Consider the following 20890-nt stretch of genomic DNA (forward strand, 5'->3'; position numbering starts at 1 on the left):
TAATAATAATAATAATAATAATAGCATTTGTTAAGGGCTTTCTATGTGCCAGGTACTGGGCTTTCACATATGTCATTGCATTTAATGTCCCCAAAACTATTGCCATCTTCTTCCCTCCATCCCTCTATCCCTTCCTCCCTTCTTGCCTTCTTTCTCTTTTCTCCCATCAAAATTCACCTGTCTTCTGTTCCAGACCCTTGGCACTTTCTGGCTGGCAAATTTATACAGCTGTGCAAGGCAGAATAATGGCCCCACAGATATCCACATCCTCATCCCTAGAACCTGTGAATAGGTTACGCTATACGGCAAAGGGGGAATTCGTGTTGCAGATGGAATTAAGGTTGCTAATCAGCTGACCTTAAGATAGAAACATTACCTGGATTATCGGGGTGGGTCCCAGGTAATCACAAGGGTCCCTGCAAATGGAAGAGCAAAGCAGAAGAGTCAGAGAAGATATGATGACAGAAGCAAGGTCAGAGTGATGTGATGTGAGAAGGACTCAACCACCACTGCTGGCTTTAAAGATGAAGGAAGAGGCCACGGGCCAAGGAATGTAGCAGTTTCTAGACGTTAGAAAAGGCAAAGAAGATAGATTCTCTCCAGAGACTCCAAAAGGGAAGGCAGCCCTGACTTACCTTGATTTTAGCCCAGTGTGACCCGTGTTGGGCCCTAACTGAGAGAACTGTAAGATGATAAGTTTTGTTGTTTTAAGCAACTCAGTTGGTGGTAATTTGTTACAGCAGCCCTAGAAACCCAATGTGTAATGGTAACAGGATAAGACTGGGGCAGAATGCCTGGCCACTTATCAATTGTGTGACCTTGGGTAAGTTACTTAACCATTTTGTGCCTCAGTTTCCTCCTCTGTAAAAATGGGGATAATGACCATACCTTACTCATAGGACCAAATGATTTATAACTGTGAATTACCTGGAACATAGTAAGCACCATATAGATGTTAGCTATCATATTCTTACTTCTCCAAACGCACCCAGAGATGCTCCCAGGTTAGGGCCTTTGCTCTGGCTGTTCCCCTCACCTGGAACTCTCTCCTCCGCTTCTCAATTCCTGCAAGTCTTTCTCCAACCACAACTTCTATAGGAAGCCTAGCCTGAAGAATATAAACACTGTCTTTCAGGAATACAACCTGCACCCCCACCCCCATGCCAACCCTCCCCACTCCTCTTTTTCTCTGTTCCCATAGTGTTTATCACCTTTGCACGTTTTTAAATTGACTTTTTAACAAATGTTTACCTTAGCACTGTTGACTGGTGGGGCTGGATGATTCTTTGCTGGGGGGGCTGTCCTGTGCACACTGTAGGATGTTCAGCAGCAGCCCTGGCCACCCACATCGACCCACTAGATGCCAGTAGCGATCCTCACTCCTGAGTTCACAATCCAAAATGTTTCCGGACGTTGCGAAATCACCCCTGGTTGACAAGCACTGGTTTATGCTTTATCGCTGGTTGTCCCCAGCTAAAATGTAAGCTCCAGTAGGGCAGGAATCTTTGCCTGTTTGTTCACTATTGATTCCCAAGCACCCAGAACAACCGGCTTGAAGCAAGTGGATGAATGAATATGTATTTAAACATATGCACATGCAACATAGCATAAATTTCAGATTCTTCTGTTAGGAAGTGGCCAATATTTAATTTCATCTCACTTTTTATGGGTTTTTATAAAAATAAATAAAATATAATGATAAAAATAATGAAAATGCAGGGAAGAACATTTTTCTATCTGCATGTATCTAGCACATTTTTCTGAAAGGCAATTCAAAATTGATCTATTTCTTGAAAGAATGTACTACCTATCTATTATAAAAAGTGACATGACTCTTTCCCATATTTCCTTTTTTCTGTCTATATAAAGCAGAAAACTGTCTAATAAAGCAGAAAACTTTTATTATGGATACTGACCTTAGAAAGTAATTGCCTCAAGGGTGTTACTGCCGATGCCATTTTAAGAATGAAGGGCAGTGCTACTTAAGCAGGGAAACATTCACGGGCAGGGAGGTGAAGAGGAATAAATAAATTCTTAAATGACCTTGTCTGTCATAGTCATCAGATTTAACTAGAGTTTAATTTATCACAGATTTCCGAGTGTGTGGTCCTGCCTGAAGGGTGTCGTGTGATGAAAGATAACAGAGCGATGGTTCTCAAGGTTGGGGGGAGGGCTGTGATTGTGCACCCACCCTGCCACCACCACCTGGGGAAATGTGGCAATGTCTGGAAACATTTTTGATTGTCACCACTAAGGGGGAGGCGGATGCTACTAGCATCCAGTGGGTAGAGGCCAAGGATGCTGCTAAACATCCTACAACGCACAGGACAGCTTCCACAACAAAGAGTTATTCAACCTCCAATGTCGACAGTCCTGAGGTTGAGAAATGCTGAAGTAATGCATAATGTTTAGAGTGTGAGATCTGGAGCTTCCCTGTCTGAACTTGGATTCCTGCTTCATCACTCAGACGGACTGCCTATTTGTTCAGCAAACCTGCTTCCTGTTCTCTCCTGGGCACACAGGTAGACTAGTTATTCCAGCATTTCTTGTTTAGTGGTGATTACATGGCTGAGCTCTGGTCTATAAAATGTGGGTGAAAGTGATGTACAACACTTTTAAGCCTGGCCCATAAAACTTTCCTTAAAAAAAGACACTCATCTTTCTTTTCCCTTGTCTGTAAGGGATCTAGGGGAGGGCAGAATTACCAGATAGAGGAAGCCTAGGTACCTGCATGACTATATGGAACAGAGACATTGTGCCTCCTTCTCCCCGGTTTACCACACTAGATAGTGATGTGAATAGCCAATAAACTTCTACAGTGTTAAACCATTGATATTTGGGGCTTCTTAAGGTGAGTGGCTTAGTGTAGGTGTTCTTTAACCTCTTTCTGTGCCTCACTTTCCTCATCTGTAAGATAATAATAATAATAATACCCCCACCCTCTTGGGGTCATTATGAGAATTAAATTTCTTAGTGTCTGGCATATAGTAAGAGTTTTCCTACCCGTAGGCCCACCTTTGGTAATACCATATAAAATGACCAAACAGCATTTATAAGTTGACTTATAGACATGTACACCCACAGGTTTGCTTTTATTTCTTCTTAAGCATAGATATATTTTGAAATAGAATGCTAGGATATTTGTTTTATAATTGATTCTCAATTTTAACTTTTTTGTACAATACAGTTCAAAGTACAAAGATTTATGATTAGATTATCTGTGCTATTACTTTTATTTTTACTCCATTCATTATTAGACAAGTATCGTGCACTACCGTATGCTAGGCATTGTGTTGGGTATTGGAGATACAATCATTAGCAAAACCAAATATGGCCCATGCCTCCATAGAGTAGACAGTCTACCTGGAGAGATAGGCATCAATCACTTATAATTAGAAAATTTCAAATGTGAAAAATGTTATATAGGAAACATGTGCTAAAAGAGTACAGAACAAAGAGATCTGATCTTTGGAAGGACTGGTGGGGAAGGATGGAGTTGGGGGAGGATTACAGGTGGGAAGTCTTTGCAGCTGAGTTCTGAAGGATGAGTAAGAGCAAACTAGGTTAAGGGGTAAGGACTGGGAAGAGAATTTCAGGAGCGAAAACAGAATGTGCAAATGCCCTGGGGCAGGGTACATGCAACGGACTGAGAAAGTTTGGAATGATAGAGACTCAGAGGGATTGAATGGGGGTGGATGATGAGAAATTACTTAATAGTACAATGTATGTTATCTTGGTGATGGATGCCCCAAAAGCCCTGACTTCCTCACTACACAATCTATGCATATAACAAAATTACATTTATACTCCATAAATTTATACAAATAAAAACAAATTAAAAAAAAAAACAAAGAACTGAGAAAGGTTGTACGTGCCTAGGTCATAACAAGTGCAGAGTGGGAGGCAGGAAAGGCAGACAAGGCTGGAGAGGGGTTGGCAGCATGGCGAGGCCATTTGAAGGCTTGTCAGTCATAGCAATAATTTTGGTGTTTATTCTAAGATTATTAAACAGGGTGAATTGACATGATCAGAGGCGCATTTTGAAAACATCGTTCTGTATGCACTTGAGAGAATGAATTAGAAGTGGGTGAGAGTAGAACCAGGGAGACCTGTTACATTATTTCTGGGTTTCAGAAGTGAAATAATGTTAGCGAAGATGGGAAGAAGTTGCTGGAATAAAGAGACATGTAGGATGCAAAACCATCAGCCCTTGGAGATGTATAACATATGGGAAGTAGAGATGAGAGAGGTGCCTAGAATAGCTTCCAGACCCCAGTTTCAGCAAGCAGACAAACACCAGTGCTGTTTACTGAGACAGGGAACAGGGAAGGTGGGCTACATTTGAGGAGAAGACGTCTCAAATTGGGTTTGAGTGTGCAGTCAGCTAACTTCAAATCATCTTTATTATTTGCTTGAATCATTTTCCTATTTTTGTTTCAATCTATTCATTGAACAAATCATTATTAGGCACCTTCTATGGGGTTCAAAAGTGGGGGAGACAGCCATAGTCTTTCAAGGAGCTTATAGTCTAGCAGAAAGCAATTAAAATGGATGGTGCTATTAATTAAGGACAAGAAAAATATTACCAAAACACAGAAGAATGAAACTCCACCAGAATTGGGAGTGGAGGTGGGAAATCATGGAAGGTTTTCTGGAGGAGATGTCTCTGATGAAATCTGAAAGAAGGGCTCCTAAGGAAAAGGCACTCCAGGCAGAAGGAAGAGCTTTTGTAGACAGGAGATAAAGAGTTCGAAGGTGACTTAAGAAGGTGTAAACAGCTCATGAAAGCAAGAGTTAATGAGTCAATTTAGGAGTCTGGGTTTTATCCTAAGAGCAAGGTATTTTTAAGGCTCTTTCCCACTTTGATCATTATTTATTAAACCTTCAGTTCTCTCTTCTCTTTTTCCTACACTATTCATGCCCTTCCCATCTACTCCACCTCCCACCCAACACCTTTAAATTTCTATTATTCTCTTTTATTCCAAGACAAACACAATATGAAGCATTCTGCAAAACTAAGAAGTCACGTAGGATATTAGACTGTATTTGGAAAGCTAGGATATTATGTTATAACTCCCAGAGCTTATTAACCAGCTACTTCTGACTAATTTAAATCCATTAATATCACTCTCAAAGCATCCTTAGGGAATTTTTTTTCTGACTGTACCAAACAATTGTTTCCAACTTGACAGCAAACATTTTTCAAGTCATACTTTTACACATTCATCAAAAGGATGTTACCCATGGGGCATGACAATTTTCGAAGAGAAAGAATTCCCACTGATAACATTCAAGATATTTATTTAATTTTTCATCTCCTACTTGTAAGATATAACTGCCTCTATTCTCTTGGTCTCCTGAGATCTGGCCCTTCAGTTTCCTTTATTCCAGCCATCCCTCTACTTTTTCTTCCTTGGTCCTCTGTCTTGAAATCTCATCTTCCACTGATCACTCTCTTTTTTTCCAACAATAACATTTACACCCTATATTCCTAGCCACAGAAAGCTACTTGTGGTTCCTCAAACACTCCATCCTGTTTTATGCCTTTGTTCTTTTACACACACATTTCTCTGTCTTCTTGGGATACCATTCTCCCCTTACCTATGTGGGGCAAGTCTTATCCTTCAAGACCCCTGTCAAGCATTTTCTTCTTTATGATCAACCCTCATGACTTACCAACCTCCCTCCAAATACAGAGAACTGAGAATTCTCTCTTTAAGTCCCACCCATTATACTGTTTACAATTATTTCAAATAGTCTGCATATTTACTAGGCTGGGGTCAAAACTGTGTATTATTTATCTTTATAGCCTCTGAATCCAAATATTGTCTGGCAAGAAGTGAACACTCAATTAGTGACTGCTGAACAAATCAATTATTTGGCAAATCAATACCCAAACATGTCAAGAAAAGGATTTTCAAATATGTGAGAGAGATGGCTAAATATCCCTATCCTGTGTGTGATCACCCTTCATTTATTATATATTTTAAATTACTTATAAAAATATGACTCCTGGTTCTCTTCCCCAGAAATCCTAATGGGTGTTCAGGTGCTTCTGACTTTGAGAAACATGCTGAGAAGTATTCTTCTAAACCAAGAACATCATGGAACATAACCAGCACGAAGAGGTGGGAAACGTTCCTCTTCCATATACCTATATCCCTTTGAAGTGAAACAAAACCCCAGAGCACACACCGTATACTTCATTGATTGCTTTTCAATTCACCTATATCCCTTTAAAGTGAAACAAAACCCCAGAGTGCACACCATGAACTTCCCTTATTCCTCCATTCATTTATCTACCTGCACATTCATCCATATATCCATCCATCCATCAACCTATACATGTATCCATCCATCTATTATCCAAAATTTTTGTTACCTAGTTCTGTACTGTGCTGGGAACTCTTTCAAGCAGGTAAGAAACACAGGGAAAATCTGCATGTAAACCAGACTCCAGAAGAATGCAAGAAATAATCAGTTGCCTAAAAAACTTCCAAGATGAACAACATAGACACGATGAGGGTTTAAATTAAGACTGGGAACATGTCAGCTTTTATATGTCTTTTTTTCTTAAGAAAAAACACACTGATCATGATCTCTGAATTAACATTATGTTCCTCCCAGTTCATATTTTTCTGTAGAGGACTGAACTAAGTTTTTGAGGCTGGGCTGTGAGTTTTATATTTTCTTCAATGACCCTTTCAAATGTTTGCATAACATGGCTGGGTTGGTATATTATCTCAGAAGTGAACTGAGATAAATAAAAACCTGTGAGGATCCAAGGTTTGGCTATTTTAGAGGCTTACTGAGCTGCTCCCCTTGCATTAGATTGATCTTACTGAGTATTATACATTTTGATGCGGAACATCTGATCTTTGATTTTTTTTTCTTCTCTCCTTTACCCCCTAGAGGTCCACAGACTTTAACTGATATTCTGTTGCTGGAAGATGCCCCCACCTTGCACACCCTGAAACTTCTTGACAACTGCCATTTGGTTTAATTTTTCACAAAATTAGCCAAATATTTTTTTGAAAATCTGTTATCCCTTTCCTTCCCTCAGGTAACTCACTTTTACTGAGGCTGCCGTTACGGCTGGAACAGGGAGGGCCAGGAATTCCTGAAGGCTGGTTGTGAGTGAGGCAGGGCTGGCCTGATCTCTGCCCTCTGTGAGAGGCTGTATTTCTCTCCTAGTTTACAGTCTGTGGCACGCTTTTCTCTCTTTCTGCCTGCCCTGCCGTCCGGCCATCATTTCTTGTCATCTCAGAAGTTTCAGAGTAAATTCTCTTACCACTTTTGCGATTCCTCACAGGCTCGGTTACTTAGCCAACTTTTTTTTCCCTACCCATATGTCAAAAGTGACAAATTACTGTTCTGAGATAGTCTGATAGATGAGTCAGCAAGTGGGCTGCCCAGTGACGCAGCTTTTCCTAAGGCAACTTAGTGAATTGCTGGAGAAAGGGAAAACGAGAAGTGAACTGAGATAAATAAAAACCAGGAAACTACAAACCCTCTTTTCAATAGGAATAGGTGTAGACCACTTCCCCCATCTGCTGGCTAGATGCAGATGAGCCTGCAGGGGGCTCTGCACACGGGAGGTCGGCAGAGCCACAAGACTGAAGGAGCCTGGGTCTTTCATCAACCTGAGGCAACTCATTCACCCAACATGCAGATGAACAAGCATTGTGTCATTTTAAGCCATGAGACGTGGGGATTGTTTGTTATAGAAGTTAGCTCCCCCTGACTAAAATAAAAGGAATATGAGCACTCACAGGACTTTTAGGGGAGAAGGGCACTATGCCGTTCCTTCCACGCACCAAGGAATCAAAGGTGTGCAGGGTAAGGCTCTATCACAGCCACACGTCCTTAGTAAGACAGGGGCTTTGACCCGAAACACTCACTGATGGATCCTTTGCTGGCTGAAAGGGGCAGTGTAGCAGTCGTTCTCCTCCAGGTCTGGCAGTGTCTCCTTGTCCAGCCTCATTGGCTTCTTAGGTAACCATCTCCGAAACCTGCTTATTTGTTTATCGATCCTGTGGTACATGGAAGGCAAAACCAAAGGGTACAGCATGTCAGCATCACCCCAGAACACAGGAGGGACCTCTCCACAGAGCCATAATTATATACCACACATTCCAGGCACTCTCATTGCACTCAGGATATTTGTTTTGCAGATAGAAAGAAGAGAACTGGAATCCCAGTGTTGTTTTGATTTTACCAAGTGACCTCAATGTTATCATTTACTAAATAGCAGTTGTGAGTTAGATGTCCACTCACATGCCAGTAATTGGCCAAGTAGTCAGAACAAGGCTGGAAGGCTCTGAAAAGGAAGCTGACGGTCCTTTAAGGGAAGCAGCAGGGACCTGAACTTCTTACATTCTGTTGATTCTAGAAACTCATATTGTGTTTGGAAAAGCTCTGAGGTCAGAGAAGCCAGCTGTAGTTCACTACGGGGACGGGGCACTGACAGCATATTCCAGAGGGTTGAGTGTGCACAGAGAGCTCAATGCCACATTGGCTTCCTGCCTCTCACACCTTCCCCGAGCAGCTTCTCAGCAGGCAGTGGGATCTCTGGCTTTCACTGCTTTCTTTTCAAGCTGACTCCACAGTTGTCATGGTGCTGGGGCATCACGACACACACGTCTCACTCTAGCTAATGTACACAATGAGGCCAAGTCAAGGAAAACAACAACAGTGTCCTAAAAGTGGTTTTCAAGCCATGGTTTCCCAGCTGGCTTCATGAAAAGGTGAAGGAAGGACGAATTTGCTCTCTGCTTGAGCTGGGACATTCATCTTCTCCTGCTCTTGATCATTGGCGCTCCTGGTTCTCGGGCCTTCACATGCAGAATAGGACTTGTGTCTTCAGCTTTCCTAGGCCTCCTGCTTACGAATTGCAGATCATGGGACTTCTCAGCCTCCAAAATCTTAGGAGTCAGTGGTGAAAATCATGGGCCAGAGAACCAGGAGTGCTGATGCCCAAGGGCAGGAGAAGATGGATATCCCAGCTCAAACAGAAGCAAACTTACCCTTCTTCCAGCTTTTTGTTCTATTCAGACCCTCAGTGGATTGGATGGTGCCTGCCCACATTGGTGAGAGTAATGTTCTCTACTCAGCCCACCAATTCAAATGCTAATCTCTTCTGGAAGGGCCCTCAGCAGACACACCCGGGAGTGATGTTTTACCAGCTATCTGGGCATCCCTTAGCCTAGCCAAGTTGACACATAAAATTAACCAGCACAGTAAAACTCCCAGCTGAAGGCAATATTTTTTATATAACCAATCAATTCCAAACTGAAAAATAATGGTAAACTGCTCCTTTGCTTTGTTCTCAGCATTATTCCAGCCTCACCAGGACACCAGCTCTGTCTAGTGATCACTGTCCTTTTTCAGAACCCTGAACATCCAAACTGGATAGAATCTCGCAGCTGCTCTAGATTCCTCCTCCCGAAGAGAAATTCCTCCCAACACACACACACACACACACACACACACACACACACACACACAGAAGTAGACGTAAAATATAGTGAGTCAATGGGCTTCAGAGAAGCAGCATGACACATGACTAAAAACCTGAACTATGGGGCTGGAGTGCCTAGATTCAAATCTTTGCTCTGTAGATATTAATAGCATGACCTTGGGCAAGTTATTGAACTTTGCTGTACCTCAATTTTCTTATCTGTAAAATGGGCATGATGATGATACAGGATTCATAGAGTTGTGATGATGAACTGATTAATATATACATAAAGTCTTCAAAATAGTGTTTGATATACAGTAAGTGCTGCCTATTATTACTTTCTTTTTTGTTTCAAAAATAAGAGTTTGAGCAACCAGCTTGTCTTTTAACATTTATGTCTTTTTTGCTTTTCAATTCAAATTTATTTGTGCTTCACCAACATCTATCATTTGTCTATGTTCAATGACTTAGTCCTTAAATGGACTTACAAATTAGACTTCCTAGGCTAGTGGCCTTCCCTGTGGCTCTTGTCTTTATTTCATCTTATTGTCTTAAAACTCATTTGAGAAAGAGGACATTGGCCCAAAGGCCAATAATATAATAGAGATTTTACCTCCCACACATCGCTGGTTTGCAGCACTAATTGGATCACACTTTGCAAAATTCACATTCCCACAGAATCTAGGCTCTGCGTGAAATGACTATGAATTAAATCCATCTGGGGACAGTGCTCAGCGTGGACACAAATAAAGCTGTGAAAAAAATCAGGCATAAATACTCTATGGGAGTGGAATGGCAGCTTTCAGCAGCCAGCTTGTGGCATCACAATCTAAATGAAATGTGGCAATGGTGAAGAGAGAGTAGAAGAGAGTAATGCAAATGATTAATTAATTGGAAAATGAGGACGGGTAAGAGGAAGTGAGAAGGGAGTGAGAGGAGGCTGTTTGGCATGACGGAAGGCAGCTGGGATTTGTAATCAAGGCGCCTAAAACCTGGCTGTGTTGCCCATCGACTGTGAGAACTTCCACAAGCCACTCACATTTCTGAGCCTTCTTTTCCAGGGTTATAAAACGGGGGTAATAGTAATGATAGTCATCACCATCATCATTATCTTACTGACCTCACAGGCTGGTTAGGAGGCTCATAAAACATAGTGAGTAGGAAATGCTTTGGAGAAGCTTCCGGGCAGATAGCAAGTATTATTAGTGATTTCTTGAGGACCCCACGGGACTAATGTAAAAGTGATGGAAAGCGGAGGAACTGGGCTTTTTAAACACCAGGGTGGAAGAAAGACATTAAAAAATAAAAGCCCTGAGACACCGGCTGGACATGGGGGGTGGAGGGTGTAGACTGCCACCTTTGGGAAGCCTGAGCAGAAGCAGGTAGCTGAAGCCAGGGTCGCCCAGGTTCCATCACACATGCCTGTCCATGTTGTGTGCTCTTCACAACGACAGGAACAAACACTCAAATGTGGTCAGCGGTTTCTGTCTTCTTCCAGTTGGCAGAATCGCCCCTAAAGATGTCCATACCCTGAGCCCCAGAACCTGTGACTATGTCACGTTACATGGCAAATGAAACTTTGAAGATCTAAGTAAGGTTCAGACCTTCAGATAGGGAGAGCACCCTGAATTACTCAGATGGGCCCAAGTTAACTACATGAAACCTTTAAAAGCAGAGAACGTTCTCCGGTTGGAGACAGGAGAGATGCAGCACAAGGAGAATCAGAGAGATTCATGGTATGAGAAGGGCTTGATCAGCCATTGCTGGCTTTGAAGATGCAAAGTTCTGGGATCCAGGGAATACAGGCAGCTGAGAGGGGCTTTCAGCCTACAGCTGGTAAAGAAACGGACACCTCAATCCTACAGTTGCATGAACTGAGTTGTGCCAGCAACCTGAACAAGCCTGGAAGCGCATTCTCCCCAGTCTCCAGATAACAGCCCAGGTCCACCAATACCTTAATATCAGCCTTGGGAGACCTCAAGCAGAGAAGCCAGCGGAGTCCCCCTTCCCCAGGACTTCTGACTTACAGAATGTGACGCAATACGTTTGTTTTGTTTTATGCAGCTAAGTTTGCAACAATGTATTATGGCAGCAATAGGAAACTCATACATCTCTAAAAACAATCTTGGTCTGATCCTTCCCTCAAGAGCTGGCCACAGTTAGCCAGGCTCCTGTTGTGCTAAGGCTGCCGTCCACATGCTGTTCCCACCTCCCAGTTAGGTGGCTCCGGGAACAAGAGTCTGTTTCTCTGTGGTGGGATAAGGAGTGAGAGCTCCCCTAGGCTGCCCTTCCACAAATACACTGCTGTCTCCGAACTGTGCCACACTCAGACTTCGCTAAGGATCCGCTTCCACCATGCAAAGGAGAAACACAGTGCAAAGAGCCACTAGACTGGAAAGCATGAGGCTCAAGTTGAATTCTTGATTCTGCCATCACACACTTACTGTGGCCTGGGACAAGCATTTTACCCTCGCTGAGCCTTACTAAGCTCCTCTGTACAATGATGATCAATCAGAAGCTCTTTAGATACTACATGTTGGTGATTCGGGTGATAATATTTTGGTTATATCACTCTAAACAAACATGAGTTAATGAAGAGCTTTCCTTTTTGCAACACCTAAAAGATAACCATCAGTATATACAATGATGGACTCTGGAGTCAGCTGGAAGCAAGTTCACATGCCAGTCACAGAGATCTTGCTGGGCAAATAGCTAAACCTCTCTGAGCTAACAGTACAAATTGCGTGTGGCAATGGTGAGGAATAAATAAGATGATGAGTATCAAGAACTTGTGCAATGCCTTGGGTGTATTATACAAAGGATTTAATGAAGTGGTAGTTTCTAGGATGAAGAAAACAACGACAATGAACTTTTATGTAGAGTTCTCTTCCCAACAGAAATTCAAAAGCTATGATATTCCCTTGTATACTGAGATCTGTGCTCCCATGTTGAGTCTAATAAACATCCCTAAATGGGCAATCTTGAAATTTACTTAGCTATATTAAAATCAGGAAACCAACTAACCAGAAGGTATCCCATTTTTCTCTTCAGTATGGGAGTGGAGTTTACTTAATAAAGTCTCCACTAACAGGGAAAAGAAAAGAGAAAACATTGGCTTAATGATTTAGCATTGATTTTAGTTGGATATGTTGTCGCTTTCTTCCATTTCTGCCATTTACTGAGCAAAAGGCCTCTTACAGACTACACAAGCAAATCAATACAGGGAAGATGGATCATCCACTTGGGCATTTCTGGCCTTGACTTGTCAAGTTAATATCTGTACTACCAGATGAGTTACTTGAATTGAAAGTTGTTTTGATGGTAAATTTAGATTCCCCCAAAAATACTGGTTCGTGGCAATGGGGCTCCAGGTACCTGGGAGGAGCTGGCAATGTCGCACAAGCAGAAGGGACAGGCTTGCCACCTCTGCCGCGGCCTCCCAAGGGGGGATCTTGGAAAGGTTCTGTTTAATGTCTTTGGCCCTTGGTTCCCTCAGCTGTAAAGGGGAGATGATCCTACCCAGGGAGGACAGGTGATGGGAGAGGTGGGAGAGGTGATGATTAAAGAAAAGGCCACATGCAAAGGACCTCACTCCCAGCATGCTAACCTGTTAGGAGGCTTTATCACCTACCATGTGCAGAGTCCCAGTGGGGATGCTGTGGGTATACCCTGCGGAAGCGGAAGACAGGTCCTTTCTCTCGAGCCACTAACAATCCCAGAGGGAATTTGCACTAAGGACAACTTAATCAGACTGAATTAAACGAAACAGGCCTATTTCAAAGACACATGCTTTTCCCTAGATCAGAATATTATAATAATAGCATCATGTTTCTAACAGATTACATTTTCAGGGACAATATGCCTAAAGGGAAAATTCAGATGAGCTTTTTTTTCTTCTTCTTCTAAATGGAGGCAGCACACAGCCCTACATTGCAGTAAATAAAGCCCTCCTGGACTGATACCAGACAACAGGAGGCTTGGATTTCTTTTTCCTTCTCTTAGAGCCAAATGCCCTGTATTTTCAGCTTCTACCTGGATAGGAATTAGTGATCTTAGGAAGCTAATGTGATTCTTTTAGGTCACAAGGCTGTTATTTGGGGCACAGCCTACATACTTTACAAAGAGTCCAAAGGCTGTGAAACATTTACATGCATTAATTTTTTAAAACAAGGATGGAAATATACAAGGTATTTTGTCATTTTGCCTATATGCTCATCTGATAAGACTGTGGCTACACTGAATATATAACGCAATTGAGTCCAGCATTCACCCTGTCAAGCATTGCAAAGGATAAAGTCAGGCAGAATATGTATGGCGGGGTGCGGGGTAAGGAATAAGTAGAAATGAGACTTCAGCTGCAAGCCACCCACAAGAATCAGATTTGTTACTTTGTAATCACATCTTTTACAGACTATCTTTGTAATATTTTATGAAAGCAAAAAAAAGGCAGATGATAAATTTCCTTTTTTTATTGGATAGGTAATTTATAATTCCTATAAGCCTGACCAAAGATAAGAGTTAAAGTGGCATTTAATAGACCAAGCATACGGATAAAAAGAGCATTAATTCCAGAAATACATGTCTGAACTACATGAGTGTGCTTTATGGGAGTCAGGTGACTTTTAAAAGTAAAGATATTTGTGGAAAAAATGCTTTATTTCTCTGCTTGCTCAGAAATGTTACAATTTTTAATTCATTTCTCTTATTCTTAGGCTATAGATTTATTTCAGGGATGCTTTCATGGATTGATGAAATTCAATATCATGTATATGGATGAAACAAAAAGCTAAATTAAATATCCATATTTGGTAGGACAGGAGAATTTTAGAATATTGGAAGTCAGAGTTTCATTACTGGGGTACCACTGGATGGCAAGTTGAACACATGCCCTTCGGTTTGGAATAGCAATGAAGAGAAGACACTTAGTGGCAATTTCTCAGAAAATCTGCAATAAGCCCTCTTCTCTTCACTCTTCCCGGGGAACTTCCACACACTCCCCTGGCTAAGGTCAGGAGTCCTATGCCCCTGACTCCCAAATTGCATTCTCTAGCATTGTCACCAGTTCCAGAGGCCTCCAGGACACCTCAAAGCCCTACTGTAAGTTATAATACAGAATCGTTAAAAGAAAAATCATCATCTTCCTCACCACACCTGTATCTCTTCTGGATACTCATTCTTCTTTTACCTCCAACAATATTTTCCCAATCCCTTAGGTGTGGGAACCTCTCTATCCCCACCTCTCAATTTCCAAATAGCCTCTAAGTGCTAAGCCCTTTTGCCTGTAATTTCACAATCATTCTCTCATACTTTGTCTTTTTGTTCTGTAGATTTTTTTATTTCTATCCAGGGGACAGAACTACAATCAAAGAGAGAAAGCTTAAAGAGACAAAGATTATGGCATATTTTAAGGCAGAACTTTCCAATAGTCAGAGCTCCCACAGAGGGGTCATGGGATTCCCTGTCTCCAGAAATGGTCAGACATGGACTGGCTGACCAGATAGCAGAGGTTTAAATATCTGATGAGTGGTTGGAGTTGATGACATTTAATATCCCATGCAATCTTGAGATTCTATAGTTCCTTTTTCAGCATTTTCTTTCAAGTGCTTATTACTTATTCTCCCCTCTTGGGTTTGAGCAGAATGTTTCATTCCCAAGTCTGTGTCTGACACTTTGGGCAGACCTGGTTCTTCTAAGCTTCTTTTCTTTACGACTATCTTTCTTCCCACTCTAATCCTCACATGTGTGTGTGTAGATTCATTTGTTCACTCATTCCACCTACTATGTGCTAGGTGCTGGAAATACGGAATTGAATGAGCCATCATTGCCTTCAAATACCATCCAGGTGGGGAGATAGACATCTACATCACAGATTACAGCACACAGCGATGGGGCCATACAGTGCCAATGGAAAAACAGAAAAGAAGCATCATTTAACCTGGTCAAAAGACCCAAACATGCGGACTGAGTTTTGAAGACTCAGTAGGCATTACCTTGGTGAACAAGACGGGAAAGGATCTTCCAGAAGGACCACCATACGCAAAGGCACCTAAACCCAAGTGAGCATAATGTGTTTGGGAACCACGAGTAGTCCAATATGGATGGAGCAGAGAGTCGTGGGAGGGGAGAGATGGGTGAAGGCAGTCTCTAAAGGTCTGTGTTTAAGCTGAGGCTTTCAACTTTATTTTGATCACTCTAGGGTAGCCACCATATGACACGCTCAGATTTGCTACTTAGGAAGATGACTCTCTTCTAGTTTGGAAGGGCATCAAAACAGAGGAAGAAAGATAAATTGATGTAAAATAGGCCAGAGGTGATGAGAGCTCAGCTAAGGCAATGGCAGTGAGAATGAAGAGTAATGTATGGACTCTAGAAATATTCATCTGCACCTGCAGAGCTTGAGAGACTGATTAGATAAGCGGGTGAAACATCCAGAAGGATCCTTAGGTTTTAAGTTAGGTGAGGCTTCAAATAAGGGAGGCAAGGCTAGGATAGGGAATATAAACAGGGAAAATGACTACTTGGCAGGTAAAATCAGAACAGTTAGTGGACTAGTCACTAAAGGACAGAATAAAGGAGACTAGAAGAGATGATAAGTTCAAAAGCAAAAAGGGAACAGGAGGTATGCAAAGATATAAAGTTCTTATAAATATTACACATAATAATCACTAACTGATAACATTTATGAACATCTACTACACACTAGGCACTAAACCTCACATCAATCCTTCAGGGTAGAAATTAGTATCCTCATTTTATAAATGAGGAAAACTCAGGCTCACATACGCGGAGTAACTTGCCCAAAGCCATCCAGGAACAACATAGGTTTTTACGGTCCCAAAGGATGTGCTTTGTCCCATACGCAGTAACTTTACTGAATTGAAAAATTTGGACAAGAATAAGACTTCTCCCCACCCAACATTCCTTTTAGAATCTGGAATATATTTCATTCAGCAGATTGAAACAATATCAGGTACAAATGATTTTTCCACTGTGCCATCAAAGTTGGGAAAAGCTTCTCTTCACCTTGTTATGTTTCCTTCAGGTTTTCCTTGATTTGAGTTTTTGTTCTTTCCATCTATGGTCAGTAAAATCCTTAATTTAATGGGAAGGTGGAGATGGATTTGTGCAGACCAGTGGTTTTCAAATCATGGTCCCAGGACCCGCAGCACTGGCTGCAGCTGGGAACCTGTTAGAAGTGAAAATTCTCTAGCCCCATTGAAGATCTACTGACTCAGAAATTCTGGGGTTGGGCCTAGACATCTGTGTTTTAATAAGCCCTCCAGGGGATGCTAATGCTGGCTAAAGTTTGAGAACTACCAATACAGGGTAAAGTTTTTTTAATCCAAATGCCATGTCGACTGCCTAATGAAAGAGGCACTGCTGATAAGTTGCTGCACTGGGAAACTTAGAGAAACAACATCTTAGTTTCTTTGTATGACAATTCTCACGCCATACTTTGTTGAGTGCATGTGCATTTCAGTAAACCCACCAAAATATATCAATTACTCTTTTACTTATCACTCTGCATAGCATATACACAGAGGGAACCTGAATTCTAAATCTCATACAACTGAACTAACTAGAGGATTTTCAGAGAAATTCAATGATTTCCCAGTTTAACCATCAACTCAGCTCAGGGTGAATGGAAATATAAGACTAATTAAGATTTTAAAATTAGATTTGCCATTGATCACAACAGAACCCAATTAGAGGACATCATCATTGACACATTCCCCTTATCCCCCAGCTTCTCAAAAAACAACAAGGAAAAACAAGCTTTGGGAGGATACAAAGTACAGTAAATGCAATCTTCACCCAGTAGGATTATTATTATTATTATTATTGTAGAAAGGAGAGTAGGAAGGGCTCCTGAGTGAGGTTAATGTCTGCATATTTTATTAACAAAATATTACTAACACAGGAGGGCCCCACCTATGGGAGCCAAGTAGCCAATAGCTTTTTGAGAGGAGACTATCTGTATTTTGAGCTTTCAAATTACATATAATGGCGGGAGGAATTTGTGTAAAAAAAAAAACAACATCCAAACCAAAGGTGCTCTGAACGGATGGGATTTTTGACAATTTATCTAATAGAATGGGCTAAAAATACAGCAGCCCTAAGAGGCCTGCAGGGGAATGGCATCCTCCCAAGTGTGAAGAAGTCACAAGAAAGACTCTGAGAGGGACATTTTCATCTCTGCTTTTTTTTCCCCAGGCTAACCTGAAATAGCTATGTGCATGGCAGCCAGTTTTCCCACGTGACAAAGGTCCATCTTCCCTAGCTTGTAGCTCCTTGTCATTGTTGGAGTACGCAGGCCAACAGACAGGCAAACGCTATCCTGACAGAATATGACACTAACCTGCTCATGAACTTGTACCGGCGGGGCAGGTAATAGATTTTTCTCCTGGAAGAACAGCAAAAATGAAGCCAGTCGAGAAGAAAACCCATCGTCAGTTACAGTTTGAACTAGCAAGGAAGGAAAGGAGATTGAAGATAGAAGCCTGTAAGAGGTGAAGAAGAAAAAACTAAAAAGAGATTAACAGTGAGAAATGCAGTGGGAACACAGGGCATGCATTTTTGCATCATGAAATCTTATGAGATAGTTTTCATTGATATTTCTTCCTCTCCTCGTTACCATAATTTGTGATGGTTGCGCCTTGCCTACAAAGTGTGTGCAGAGTGATTATTTGCAGTGATTTGTACTTGTACAGATTCAGCTGAAGTCAGCTTTTCCCCCAAGGAAATGCAGAGATGGGTTAGGGGGCAACATACATAATTGAATGGGCACACTATCATTTTAACTAATATTTATATAGCATTTTAAGTTTACAGAACACTTTTCTCATGATAAGATGGGGTAACATTACAAATATATATATTGTACAACCAGTATGGGACGGACACTAATTTAGCATCAACACCCAGCTGTAAATAAATCACACTGGGGAAACTTGCATAACCATTGGCCCTAGTTATAGTAAATTAAGCAGGTAAAACTAAGGAACTCTGGAAAAAAATTTAAAAAATAAGACTTAAGTTTCTGTCATATTGCTATATATCTACCTTTAAAAAATATTAAAAATGAAATTTCTGGGTGTAGTTTGAATGGAGAGTACAGTTGGCAGATGCTTTATTGTGGGCTAGTGATGAAACTCAAGCAGTTTATGTATATTCTGACCTGTCACTGAACTATTGTACTTTTGGAAAATGGGAAACTTATATACCAAAAAATGTTTTGCATACCTGTGGAAACTTAAAAACATATCCATTTTTTAAATAGGCAAAACTACTGAGACAATGAAAAGATCAGTGGTTCCCAGAAGTTTGGGTCGGGGGAGAAGGAATGAATAGGTAGAACACAGGATATTTTTTAGGGCAGTGAAACCATTTGGTATGATACTACAATGGTGGATAAGTGACACGTATTTGTCAAAACCCATAGAACTGAATGAGTGAACCCTAAAGTAAACTGTGGACTTTAGTTAATAATATTGTATCAATATCGGTCCATCAATTGCAAAAAATATACCACACTAATTCAAGATGTTAATAATAAGGAAACTGTGAGCTGGGAAAGAGAGGGAATTGGAACACTTTACCATCTTCTCTATTTTCTGTAAAGCTAAAAATTCTCTTAAAAATAAGGTCTATTAATTAACCAAAAACATACGCAAGGACATACATAAAAAGCAGGTTTTATCAGGAATTTCTCATAAGAAACCTATTCTACAATTTCTTTTTAATCATTATAGGGATAAAAATCCAAAAAGATTAAATTTGGGATTCAGAATATAGTCTACAGAAAATAATAAACATGCATAAGATTCATTGGGGTATTTGAATTAGACCAAAATGATGTTTGTACTTTATGTTGAAATGATATGGCAGGAGAATTCCTCCTTTGGAAATGTATGTACGTCCTTAGGCTAGAGTTATTTGTCTGAAACTGTGGATAGCATAAAGTTTCAATGCATCAGGCTGCAACAAGTGGAGCTATGCTCAGGTAAAACCATATCAATATTAATGAGGCCAATTAGTGTCACACATTAACAGTATTTTCTTCTAGAATTGTTGTCCTGCAGGAATTCCTATATCTAAAAACATTATTATTCACATTCATTTTCATTTTATTGCTTGGTTAACATTCTTTTAATGCTGCACAAAAAGGGTGTTAACGCTGCTTGGAGGCAACACATTTCTGCTCTGTAATGGGCATGCAGAAGCGTTATCTGTGACGTGGCCAGGCCCTTCAGATATGAAATCCTTGCAAGTACTAAGGGAACTTGCTTTGCATTAATATTGCTCAAGTTTCCACAGTCTCCCTGGGTTCTTTGTTAGAGTAGTGCGTTCTGGCAGAAGGTTTTCTGAGATTTATACTGAGGAGGGAATATCAATTTCTATTCAAACATATTTTGTAATGTTTTCTTTCATTCTCTGTTGGTTCTTAGGTGTAATATGCTATTAACCCCTATAAGACAGTTACTATATCATTGATAAATAACTGGCTTTAGTTAATTATTATAGTATAACAATTTTCAATGGAAATTAAGTTGATATTCCTTAGAGAGAGATACATATGTGTGTGTGTATATATATATGTATATTCTTTTAAGTCCTTGAGTTCTGAGATTTCCTTTTTAACATTTAAATAGAAAAATAAATCACAACATAAGAACTATATCTATTTATTTGGAGAACTTTGCCTCTAGGAAAACAGAGGCTAGAAAGCCCAGCCTCTACTTTGACTTGGTATTAGGACAAAAAGGCCAATAAACAAAGAAGATAAGATGCACCAGGGAGATACATTACAGGGCTATGAATAGAAATTGCCCTTTTCTAAATGTGTCCCTAGCCCCTCTCTCTGTTTCTGTGAATGTAGCTAACTCTTTGTCTCCAGAACTTTCCACAGGTCATTAAGGGGTATGTTGTAGAGTTGGTACCACTTTGCCTAATTCCTGTCATCCGACTTGGTCTTACCTGCAAAGTGCAAACCAAAAGCACTTACTTCTTTAAGTCCCATTGGATCTGTCCTTGGTACTAAATTCCCCCACATCCTTTAGCAGATTCCATTATGGACCTCCCACATATCTTGGCATTTATAATTTAAGGTTTAATACTTCATTTTATTTCTATATAGCAAAGGCAGATTACTTTTCCTTAATCCATAGGGAAAACAAAAATATTCATCATGAGATGAAGGTAAACTAACCCTTTTAAATAATGAAGGAATAAATACAAATATTTTCTATTCTCCTTGGAACAAATATCAATACTCATGTTTGCATAGTATTCATGACTTCTTTTAAATTTAAAAATAGGTTTTTTTTAAAAGATCACATTTTCATGAAATTTCTTGAACTTGTTTTTATGGAAGTAGATTTTAATATTTTTCCAGAAGAAACTGGTCAGTAAGGAGCATGAATATATCCC

At 40.6% G+C, this 20890-nt stretch overlaps 1 protein-coding gene across 3 annotated transcripts in view; it reads right to left on the reverse strand.

Moving 5' to 3' along the window:
• Window positions 1–20890, reverse strand: part of ANO4 (anoctamin 4) — a 405605-nt gene that overhangs the window by 79966 nt on the left and 304749 nt on the right. For all 3 annotated transcript variants that reach the window (XM_012664002.1, XM_012664004.1, XM_012664001.1), the window contains 2 exons: window positions 17820–17864; window positions 7902–8033 (listed from right to left, as the gene is read on the reverse strand). In XM_012664002.1, coding sequence (XP_012519456.1) covers window positions 7902–8033; window positions 17820–17864 — 177 coding nt within the window. The remainder of the gene's footprint in view (window positions 1–7901; window positions 8034–17819; window positions 17865–20890) is intronic.

This window comes from Propithecus coquereli, unplaced genomic scaffold (assembly GCF_000956105.1).
Source record: "Propithecus coquereli isolate 6110/MARCELLA unplaced genomic scaffold, Pcoq_1.0 Scaffold85, whole genome shotgun sequence".
Taxonomy (NCBI): domain Eukaryota; kingdom Metazoa; phylum Chordata; class Mammalia; order Primates; family Indriidae; genus Propithecus; species Propithecus coquereli.